Source organism: Gracilinanus agilis, chromosome 3, assembly GCF_016433145.1.
Source record: "Gracilinanus agilis isolate LMUSP501 chromosome 3, AgileGrace, whole genome shotgun sequence".
Classification (NCBI taxonomy): Eukaryota; Metazoa; Chordata; class Mammalia; order Didelphimorphia; family Didelphidae; genus Gracilinanus; species Gracilinanus agilis.
In genome coordinates this window covers 216875139-216887457 of record NC_058132.1, presented here as the reverse complement: position 1 = coordinate 216887457, position 12319 = coordinate 216875139, and the positions used below count along the sequence as shown (strand labels likewise).

The following is a 12319-nucleotide window of genomic DNA, read 5'->3' as shown; positions in this document are numbered from 1 at the left end:
TACACAATATTGATTCCAAGATGGAAGGTAAGAGTTTTAAAAAAAATCCTTTCACAATAACAAACAGATTTTTTAAAAATCCTTTTACTGACAAATCGATTAAACCATGCATTTTATATAGTTTTTAGAACAGAAACGAAATCATTTAAAAGAAAAAAAACTTTATAACTGTCGAGATGTTAAAGTTGGAAGGAATGTAACAAAGCAGGATACAGAATAATTTTAAAAGAAAAAAACTGGAAAGAGAAAGAAGGTGAAGGAGGGATTAGATTTGTTCTGACTGGGCAGGTCTGGAAAGGATAAATAAGAAAAATGAATAAATGAAAAAAGCATTAAGTGCTTACTATGTACAAAATGATGAGGATACAAATTGAAAAGTAAGACACTCTTTGCTCTTGAGGGGCTCACATTCTAATGGGGGATATTTCTAATAGTGAGTGAAAGTTGGTTCAATGTAAAGGAAAAGTTTTCCAATAAAAATTGGAATGGGTTACAGTTAACTCCAGCTCATATCAGTGAATTCTCCATCACTTGTTAAGGATGTTATAGAGAAGGATCTCTGAGCTCTTTACCAATAATGAGATTCAGTGAATTTTACTCCTTTTATCTTTGAAAAGAATTGATTAGGTAGACATGTTCCAATAAAACACAAGAGTAAAACTAAAAACTAAAAAAACAACCCCCCCCCCAAAACCCAATCCCAGGATTTTCAAAGGCAAAAAAATACATCATAGGAAATATTAAATATCAGAAAATAATCTAAAAAGGGAAAAACTTTTAATTCCTTAAGCAAAGAGAATTAATTCTATAAACAAAGAGAATTACAACAAATCAAGGAAAAGGGCCACATGGTATAATGGAAGAGCTCTCAGTCCAGACTTGGACACATGCTACCTTTGGGCCCCTGGGAAAATTACTTAATTTCTAATTGCTCTGGCAGCTCTCTAGGGCTATAAATGGCAGGGAAGTTTCTGACCTCTATGGTTGATGAAGTTTCCTCACCTGAGAGCTCCATATACCAACGAAATCACAGGTGCAGTCCTTAGCCCAGTTCTCAAGGAAATCATCAGTAATCTAGGGCAGCCTTAGAGAATTATTGCCTTCTAACTAAGCTCAGAAGAGCGTTTTAACAAAGCAAAATAGTTTTTAACTTTCCACCTGCCTTAAATCCTGCTAGCCAGGTCACTTTTGAGGACTAGGGATAAGGAATAAAAAGCTTCCTGAGCAGCCAAAATAGATGTGACAAAGTCCCTGCACTTTACTTAAGGGAGAGCTTTTGAAGGGACCTCTTTCAGCCTCAGTCACTCTGTCATTTCTAATCATTGTAGTTGTTTTTTCTAACCCTTTATGTGCTAGATCCAGCTTATTAGAAGAACTGAGAAGTGCTGCTACTGCAACGTATGATAGTGTGATAGAGTACAAGTCTTGTATTTAGAGTCATAGGTCCAGGTTTTAAATCTTGGTTTAGGAACTTGATAAGCCATTCAACTTTCTTATCTCTAAAATAAGAGCCACAACTTTGCTAATACAAGATAATCCCAGGGGCTTAAGAAAAAGGATGCTTTCCAGATGGAGAGAAAAAACTGCAGGAGTAGAAATGCAGAAGAAAAACAAATGACTTATCATCTGTTTATATGGGTATATGATTGGGGGTTGGTTTTAAAAGGCTACTCTATTGGAAAAATGAATAATATGGAAATAGGCATAAGTGATAACATTGTATAACCCAGTGGAAATTATTATTGGATCTGGGATGGGAGGGGAGAGGGAAAGAAAATGAAATATATAAACACGGAAAAATATTTTAAAAATAAAAAAAGGGTACACAGATTAGATGATTTCTGAGCTTATCATCTTTTTACTCTAAAGGCAATGGGGAGTTAAGAGTACTGAGCCTAGAGTCAGGGTTGTTTTAAGGATCAAATGACAGAATGTAAAGCTCTTTGCAAAACATTATGTTCTACATATCTTACTGACATGTTTTTTGTTGATTTTAGGGATAGGAAGTGGACCTATGTTATCACTGGAGGAGGAACTCCCAGATGAGGAAATTCTATCAAAACAGGCTGGCACCTTCTTTGTGCCTACAAGTGACTACAAGTCTCAGCCTCAAACACTGAGACTTGCTTAACATCAGAGATGTGACTTGAACCCAGGTCTTTCTACTTTTAAGGCTGTCTCTCTAGCCACACTGCCAGGAGGCCTTACTTCTTGAGCTTAAAAATGTAAACAAATCACATTTAGCTGGGAATGATAGCAAAATTTTTAAAAAGTCACTGAATCTATGTAGATCCTGCATACACACCTTTAACCTTCAGATCTTGAGACATTGATTATTCCATCTGGTTTATTCCAAACCAATCTTTGTCTTTCCCAAGTTGTAAGTAGCCTCAAGTTGCTGAGATTTTTAAATTCTTTTGTCTGATTTTTATAATTTTGATTCTTCCCTTTTATCCACCTTAGTTGATAATAATAATAGTTATTATTATTAGACCACAGTGGCCCTTGCTAGCTGTGGAACCCTAAGGAGATCACTGACCCTCTTGATGCTCCTTTGGAGGTAAAGACTGGCAAAGAAGGGGACAACCTACATTGGTAGAGTGAGTTTTCTTACCCAGGAATTCTTGATGTTAATGAACTTCTGGGTCTAGTTCCTATCCTTATTCTTGTATAACATAATCCTCACAATATATATTGCACAGGGCAGCTAAGTGGCACAGAGGATACAATGCCAGGCTTGGAATCAGGAAGACTCAATTTTATGTGTTCAAATCCAGCCTCAGACATTTAGCAACTGTCTGGCCCTGGGCAAGTCACTAAACCCTTTTTGCCTTAAAAAAAATAAAATATATATATATATATATACACACATATATATGTGTGTGTGTGTGTGTGTATGCACCCATAGAGTGTATATATACACATACACACATGTATATATACTCTACTCCAGAATTGTCAATTAGGCCACTTACATCCCATAACATTTCCTAGTACAGTCTAAAGAAATATTTAACAAAATATAAAAAAATACAACAAAACCAAGATTATATTACTATATTATTATATTACATCAATATGTGGCCTGCAATGATTCATATGTAGAGTTTGATGGCTCTCATCTCTATCCAAGTTGGATACCATTATGCTACTATTGTTACTGAAAAACAAAGAAAAAATATGGGTCTAATCTTAGGAGGGAGGTGAACAATGTTCTATCTAAGAAGAAAGGAAACTAGAGCTTCTTGGGGCAACTGGGCCTCAGAGAGGGTAGGACATATATCCTAAGATGAGACTATATGACAAATGTAAAGGAAAATGATCCTGGGAAAAACAAGGGGTAGAAGTGAATGAATGGTTTAAGATACAGGGTATGGCATGTTCCATTGCATCTTTTTTTCTTTTCTTAAAATTTTTTAAACCCTTAACTTCTGTGTATTGGCTCTTATGTGGAAGAGTGGTAAGGGTGGGCAATGGGGGTCAAGTGACTTGCCCAGGGTCACACAGCTGGGAAGTGTTTGAGGCCGGATTTGAACCTAGGACCTCCCGTCTCTAGGCCTGACTCTCAATCCACTGAGCTACCCAGCTGCCCCTCCACTGCATCTTGAAGGTAGACCGGGTTGATTTCATTGGACCCAACAAACAAAATATCTGACTCCTGTAAATGATTTAAAATCATTAGCACTAGTAAATAAAGATGAAAGTCTAAAAATATTTTGTAATAGCCCATTCTCACCATATGAAGCACAAAAACACAGGTTAATTTTAAATAATCACTTTATGTAAAGTGAATAATTTTGACTATATTAAATTAAAAAGGTTTTGTACAAACAAAACCAATGTAATCCAGATTAGAAGGGAAACAACAAACAGAGAAAACATTTTAAAACAAATTTCTCTGACAAAGGTCTTATTTGTCAAATATATAAAGAACTAAATCAAATTTATAAGAATACGAATCATTCCACAATTGAAATATGGTCAAAGGATATGAATAAGCAGTTTTCAGATGAAGAACTCAAAGCCATCAATAATCATATGAAAAAAATGGCCTAAATCCCTCTTTTTTAGAGAAATAAAAATAAAACAACTCTTAGGTACTACTTTACACCTATAAGATTGGCCAATACTTCAATAAAGGAAAGTGATAAATGTTGGAAGGAATGTGGCAAAATTGGGACACGAATGCATTCCTGGTCGAGTTGTGAACTGATCCAACCATTCTGGAAGGCAATTTGGAACTATGCCCAAACAGCTATAAAACAATGCATACTCTTTGATCCAGTAATATACTAGGTCTGTATCACAAAGAGATTTTTAAAAAAAGAGGGAAAGGACCTACTTACACAAAAATATTTATAGCTGTTCTTTTTGTGGTGGCAAAGAATTGGAAATTGATACAACAATTGGGGGATGAGTGAATAAATTGTAGTATATGATGGTGATGGAATACTACTGTGCTGTAAGGAATGATGAACAGGATGACTTCAGAAAGAACTATAAAGACCTTTTTGGACTGATGCAGAGTGAAATAAATAAAACCAGGAAAACATCGTACACAGTAACAGCAATATTTGGAATGATTATCTGTGATAGACTTAGTTATTATCGGCAATATAATGATACAGGACAAATCTGAGGGACTTATGACAAAGAATGCTAACCACCTCTTAAGAAAGAACTATTGGAGTCAGAATGCAGGTGAAAGTATACAATTTTTCACTTGTTTATTTGGATTTATGTTTTGGGGTTTTGGATTTATAAGATTACTCACAAAAATGAACAATATGGAAATATGTTTTGCTTGATAATACAGGTATAACCCATATTGAACCCATCAGCACTGAGAGGGGGAATAGAAGGGATGAGGGAAATAAGTTCAAACATATGACTTAGGAAAACTTGTATAGAAATTTGTTATTATATATAATTGGTAAAAAAAATAAAGTGTTAAAAAATAAAATGACTACTTTAATTGTTTATTAAGAATATTTACCTAGGATGTGAAAACATAAACAGAACTAAAAAAGAGAGCAGTTTAAAAAACAAATAAGCAAATTGCTAATTTAATACATAAATATGTCTGAAGGACATATAAACTTAATTACAGAAACACTATAGGTAGTTAACAGCATAAAACTACATATATACTCTAATTCTTATTCTAAGTTATTCTAAGCTACTTAATCTGAGGAAAGAGAAAAGTAATTTGAAGTTTATTTAAAGTTATATATCAAATATGAAATATATGCTGCAAATGATGATGAAAAATCTATGTAGGAAATAATAAGATTAAAAGTACTATACCTTGACTTTATTAAGACAATGTCAGAATTTCCAAGAATTCCAAGAGTTGGAACGAGAAAAAACGACAGATGTTTACATGGATCAGGAGTAAGTCTAGTATAATACCTACATGGGGGAAAAGAGGAGAAAAATGTGATTATATAGACCCAATGATTTCAAATCAGTCGATAATCTGATATCTCTTAGGACTGTTATGAGGACAAGACTCTGTAAACTATTATTATTCTTGAATGGTTGCTGAGATACCTATTCTCCAAACCAAATTTCAACCATAAAATATTGTATATGGAATTGAGGTATAAAGGAATATCAGGGAGAAAAAAAATAAAACATGCTACACAAATATTGCACTCTATACAACAGATATTTTCCCAAGAAGTCATTTCAAAATCAAATTATTATACAGTGATCCCTCACCTATCACAGGAGTTACGTTCCAGAGACCCTGTGATAGGTGAAAATCCACAAAGTAGAAGTGTACTGCATTTCCATTGTGTACAGTACAGTATTTCATCTGTAAAATCCCGCAATATAGTGAAAACTCCATGATACAGAATTAGATTTTTTTTTTAAATCCGCAGTAGAGTGAAGCCACAATAAGTGAACTATGATATAGCCAGGGACAACTGCATATCAAATCATTTAAATGCTTTTGCAAGCCAACCCATCCAGAACTTGTAAGTCAGTCAATAAACATCTATTAGGTGTCTACTAAGTATCAAGCTAAAACTGTACTGTGCTAAATAAATATTGGGGCATACAAAAGAAGCAAAAAAGAGCTCTTGCCCTCAAGAAGCTCATAATCTAATCGTGGACAACAAGCAAAAGGATATGTTTGAATAGGCTATATTTAGGATAAATATGAAAACATTTTTAAAAAGGAAGGAACTAGTATGAAGAGAAAAGGTTCCTATAGAGCAAGGGTCGGCAACCTTTTTGGCCGTGAGAGCCATAAACGCCACATTTTTTAAAATGTAATTTCGCGAGAGCCGTACAGTGCTCACAGTGTGCGCTCCTGTAACAGTGTGCACTCCTGTAACAGCGCCTGAAAAAAAATTGACTTTATGGGTCCTGCAGAAAGAGCCATATCTGGCCCTCAAAAGAGTCAGATATGGCTCGGGAGCCATACGTTGCCAACCCCTGGTTTAGAAGACTGAATACTAGTTAAGGGGAAGCTCACAGGCAGCAATGAGGAGGCAGAGAATTCCAGGCCTGGAGGACAGCCAGAGAAAATGGCTGAAGCCAAGGCTTGTTCACGGAAGAGCCATGACACAGTTAGACCTCTGCTTCAGAGAAATTACTGTGGTGGCTGAATGGAGGATGAACTAGAGAGAGGAGAGACTTGGGAAAGACTAACCCACCAGCAGGCTATTGTGTCAGAGAATGGGTCATATTCAAAAGATGTTGCAAAAGTGAAATTTGTCTTTTGGGGTCAATCTGAATTTCCATATTTTAGATTTGCTTAAAAAAGGGAATATCTTAAGTCTTATAAAACTAAGTTTAGTAGCTTCTTCAAATAAAATTGGTCCAATAGCAAAAGCTTGGATTTTAATAAAAACAAAGAATTAAAAGAACTACTTAAAATGTACGTAACCTTATTTCTGAAATCTATTTTGAGCACAGTCTACTGTGATGCTTTACCCATTTTTCTTGTTTAAAACAAGTTTCTTAATTAATAAGCATTTATTTATTTCCCTTATAACATACATCCATCTAAAAAGAAAAAGAAAATAAAAGGAAAACTTGTAACAAATAGCACCTTTTCAAAAACTCATGAAAATAAAAAACTCTCTTCGGTAGCACTGTTAAATCTTTTTGTCTGACTTGTGACTTTAGTCAGGAAGGGATTGATGGTTTCCTAGTCACTAAATAGTCAACTTAAGGGACTCCTTACAAAACTTTGGAAATCCATTTTTTTATTTCTAGAATTTGAAAATGCAATTATTTTTTGCTCCAATAAAGTACAACAGAAGTTCTGCCCTTTTCTTTTTGTTAAACATTTATGAGATTTATTTTTAAGAAGAGAAAGAGCTCCAGCAAATATAAGTGAGTTAAATGTAAATTTTCCTAGTCAAAATTTTTATGAACCAAACAGATTTTTTGACTATCTGAAATCTTACTTAAGCTTTTATTGACATTGTTTAGTTCTGAACCAAAGCAAAATAAAAATTTTCCTACAGTTTTTGTACAATTCTAAATAATTAATTATATCATTACCTGAGGTTCTTTAGCCAATAAACTAAGGAAGGCATGCTGAGTAATACAATCCATATTACTAAATTAACAATAGTAAGATGCATCTTAAAATTATCTTCGGCATTATCAATGACTGCAGTTATAGGAAGTACATCTGAAGGATGTACATTTGAAGGAGAGTTTTGTTGAGATCTGTTATTCTTCTCTCTTCCTCCAATGGAAGAATTTGTATTGTTTTCAGAGATATTTGGAATCTATAAAGAAAGCAAGAATACCAAAATACTAATTAGGACATTTGTTATCTTAAATAAAACCAGGCTTGAGAGACTATTTCATTTTAAATCAAACTGTTATTTTAAAAACAAACATACATACAATTTTCAAGGCTGAAGATTTACTAGATACTGATGTTTATTATTTTCCTACAAGCATAACTAGAAATCACTCCTGGATCTTCTGAATTAGTCAGTCTCAATTTTATAGCTAAAAATGTCCTCAAAAGATGATCTTGTTTCATTTTTTTTTCTCCTTAATCCACAAGACATTTCTCAATTTTTTACTCAAGATAAAGCATCACAATAATAACTCTTAAACTTATTTTCAAAAAGTAATTTGGTAAGGACAGAGCAATTCTTATAGTGACAAACGTTTAATTTCACTGTCATTAAGAATTGGACTTTTAAAGTAAGAAAGTATATTTTTTCATGTAGTCTTCACATTTTCTTTGAAATTAAGAAGTGAATAGTTGAGGTTTAAGGGCTCAAAGGTTAAAATCATCTATTGACTACATTAATAGTGGGTATCAAAGTTCTGAGGGACAGCTAAATGGGAATATGGATAAAAGACCTAGCAAGACACTAGAAATACAGAAGGTAGTTAATAAATACTTCTGGAATGATGACATGATGGTGATTTTTTTAAAATGGGGTACTCAAGATGATTTTCACAAGGACTATGTGATAAAATCATTCTATTTTAAAATGAGATATGACTAAATATGATGAAAATATTATGAGTATGTTTTACCAAAAAATTAACTTACCATATCAGGGTTATTTTTCAATGTTGTTAAGCTGGAGTACAACTTAATAATCTAGGAAAAGAAAGGAATCTTTGTGTTCAAAACTGCTTTGGATCAAGAAATGTTTGAGTCTCCTAGTAAAATTTATACACACTTATTCCTTTAAATGGTGACTAAAAAAATGGAGCAATGAGATTCTACTCTTCCTTAATTGATTCTGTATCTTACACTTGCTACAGAAGCTGCTGTAAATATTTTCTTTCCTCTTCAAGCCTCCCATACCCTCTCTAAACTGAAGACTTTGCCTCTTTACTAAGAAAACTGAGGTCATTCAATGAGAGCTCCCTCTTCTCCTCATCCTCCAAATTTTGACATTTATCTCCTATTCTCTCCTTTTTTTGGTGGCCTTTCTTCTTTCCAAGGCAAATCACTCACCCATTGCCTACTATTTCCTCCATCAGGTCATCTCCTCAATCATACTTTCTAGAATTTTCAGTCTTTCACTCTATTGATTCCTTCCCCATTATTTGCCAACATGCCTAAGTCTCTTCTATACTGAAAAAACCCCCCAAAAAACAAAAAACAAAACCTCAAGCTATCCCGCTATGTTTTGCCTCTCTTTCTCAAAATTCTGAAATAGTAGAGTCCACTTGCTACCTTTACTCACTCATCCCTTTGTAATCTGGCTTTTCACCTCATTGTTTAGTTTAAATTACTTTCTTCAAAGATCTCCTAATTACTAATTCTAATGTATTTTTCTCAATTTTCAATCTTCTCAACCCACATGATGGATTTCACCATATTCTCTCTCTCAGAAATGCTCTTCTTTCAGGGTTTTCCTCGCTCTACTTTCTTTGGTTCTTCAACATATTTGGCTCCTTCTTCTCAGTCTCCTTTGTTGGATAGAGTCATAGAACACTCCCTAAGTGCCAGTGGTCACCAGGCTCTCTTCTTTCTCAACCTGGTAACTTTATAAACTACCATTAGTTTAATTATAATCTCTATGTACATGCTCTTAGATGTCTGTGATCAACTGCTTATTGGACATTTCAAATTGGATCTCCCAGAGACATCTTGAACACAACAGATCCAAACCTGAACTCATTATTTTTTCTCTTCAACCTTCCTTCTTCCAAAGTTCCCTATTTCTGTAGAAGGTATTACTATCCTTCTAGACTCAAGAGAAGTAACCTCTACATTATCTTGGATTCACATGCCCACACACTCCATATCTAATTATTTCCAAGTTTTATTGTTTCTACTTTTATATCTCTTGCATTTAACCTCTCCTAGACAGTTATACAACTATCACCTTAGTCTAGGCCCTTAACAACTTCCAAGCTGATTATTTTAACAGCCTCTTGATTGCTTTCCTTGCCTCAAGTATGTTACCATTCCAGTCCTTTCTACATACTAAATTTTTTTAAGCACATGCTTGATGATGTAAGTCTTCTACTCCTGAGGTGTCAGACATTTCTGAGAGTGACTTGAAACAGATTAATATGTAAATGGGAAATATTTTAAAAATACAACAGAACATAGGTAATGTTAATATGTGGTTTCGTAAGTCAATATGCAGCTGCAGAGATCCTTAGGCAAGATTTAGTGTTCTCATTTCCATTTGAGTCTCTGATACTACAGCACTACTCAATCAACTTGGCTTTTAGAATAAAATAAAAACTCCTTTGTTTGGGATTTAAGTCCTTTCAGACCTGACTCCAACCTATCTCTCCACTCTCAATGACAGTTACCTCCTGCCCTGAATTCTGCAATCCAGCCCAACTGTCCTCCTTTCCTATTTTGCCCAGTTGCTAGTGTTTTCCTCCCCAGTTACAAAGCCTTATATTTGCTCATACTTATTGTTTTTAAATATTTTCTTAAATGCTTATATCTTTGGTCTTCCCCATTATAAGGAAGGCATTACAAATGGGAATTTCCAATCTCTAAATTTGAATCTCTTTATCTAGACATACATAATGTCTGATACACAATAAGTTTTTAATAAATACTTGTTGAGGGATTGCTAGTAGGGAAAAAAGTAGGCAACAAAGGAGGGAGATAACTAGTGGCCCTAGGAAGTGTATTTTTATGTTAGTTAGATGTAGGAGCTCTGTTCATGTTTAAGAAATATATATAAGAAAAATTGTGTGTTTGTAAGTCAGGAAATACCTCCATATAAAAATAAGTACATTTCTTCTTAATAACTTGGTAATTAGTTAATATTAAAATGTTATTTACTATGGGAGAGCTAGGTGGTTCAGTGGCTAGAGATCCAGACCTGGAGAAGGGAGGTCCTGGGTTCAAACCTAGCCTTGGACACGTCGTAGCTATGTGACCCTAGGAAAGTCACTTAACACCCCAACTGCCCACACTTTATTGTTCTGCCTTGGAACTGAAACTTGGTATAGATTCTAAGACAGAAGGTAAGGAATAAAAAAAATATGTTCTCCAATGATGATCTATACTTTGAGGGTAAATCTATACCAAGGGTTCTTAACCTTTTTTTTTTTTCAAACCCTTACTTTCCATCTTAGAATCAATACAGTGTATTGGTTCTAAAGTAGAAAAGCAGTAAGAGCTAGGCGATGGGGGTTAAGTAACTTGCCCAGGGTCACACAGCTGAGAAGTGTCTGAGGCCAAATTTGAACCTAGGACCTCCTATCTTTAGGCTTGGCTCTCAATCCACTGAACCACCCAGCTGCCCTTTAACCATTTTTTATGTCATATGTCCCTTTGGCTATCTAGTAAAGACTATGGAACTCTACTCAGAGTGATATTTTTAATTGCATAAAATAAAATATGCAAGATTATAAAGGAAACTATGCTGAAATAGGTATTTAAAAAAAAAAAAACATGAGCTCACAGATCCCAGACTGGTTTATTCTAACTTTAGGAATATTCTTGGGTTTCAGTTTTTTGCATAAGTTCCTGATAGCCTATTTTCCCAACTATTATAAAAGTAAAGAATATGTTATGCTACTATATAGTTTTCAAGCCCTTAAGAAAAGTTATTATATCAAAGGCTAAAACAACCTCTCATCATAAGTTGCTTTCTTATGGTCAACAAAATCATCATCCTACCTTGTCATTTTCCTTTAACTTTTTTTAAACATAAAAGACTTCCACAATGCTACTTTTATAGACCAATGATTTTATTGTCACCAGTCAGCCCTTCCACAGTGCAGATCACAATTCACTTATACTTTCTTATCTTCTTCAATTTTTGCCAACATCCTTTCATAACTCTTCAAAGGGAAAGAGTGTATCTTAAGTACTGGGGGACTTTGTCTAGATCTTGAGATGCCAATGTTCCTACATGACAAGTCCTTTTTTTTCTGATCATACATCTCTATATCTTTCATGCCATTTCTCATAATTCTTCATAATTCTAACTGAATGACAAGGTGCTGAAGGAAGTAGTATTTGTTCTTCCAAATACTTTTTCATGGTCAAGAACACATCAGATTCTCTATATTTCTGAGTCAATGTTCTAGGTGTAGAATATTGTCTCTCAAGTTAGAAGGAATTTACATACCTATTAAAGTTGCCCTCAATGCATATGTAAATTATTCTATTTAAAAAATGTTTTATTGATGTCTTTTTTTTACTTATTTTCCAATCTACTCTTCTTCCTTCCTTCCTTTCTTTCTTCCTTTCTTCCTTCCTTCCTTCCTTCCTTCCTTCCTTCCTTCCTTCCTTCCTTCCTTCCTTTCTTTCTTTCTTTCTTTCTTTCTTTCTTTCTTTCTTTCTTTCTTTCTTTCTTTCTTTCTTTCTTTCTTTCTTTCTTTCTTTCTT

At 34.2% G+C, this 12319-nt stretch overlaps 1 protein-coding gene across 1 annotated transcript in view; it reads right to left on the bottom strand.

Moving 5' to 3' along the window:
- Window positions 1-5317: 5317 nt before the first annotated feature.
- PGAP1 (post-GPI attachment to proteins inositol deacylase 1) overlaps window positions 5318-12319 on the bottom strand; it is a 73217-nt gene continuing 66215 nt past the window's right edge. The window contains 6 exon segments of the mRNA XM_044669679.1: window positions 5318-5412; window positions 5725-5815; window positions 5817-5870; window positions 6358-6367; window positions 7525-7757; window positions 8546-8596. Coding sequence (XP_044525614.1) covers window positions 5318-5412; window positions 5725-5815; window positions 5817-5870; window positions 6358-6367; window positions 7525-7757; window positions 8546-8596 — 534 coding nt within the window.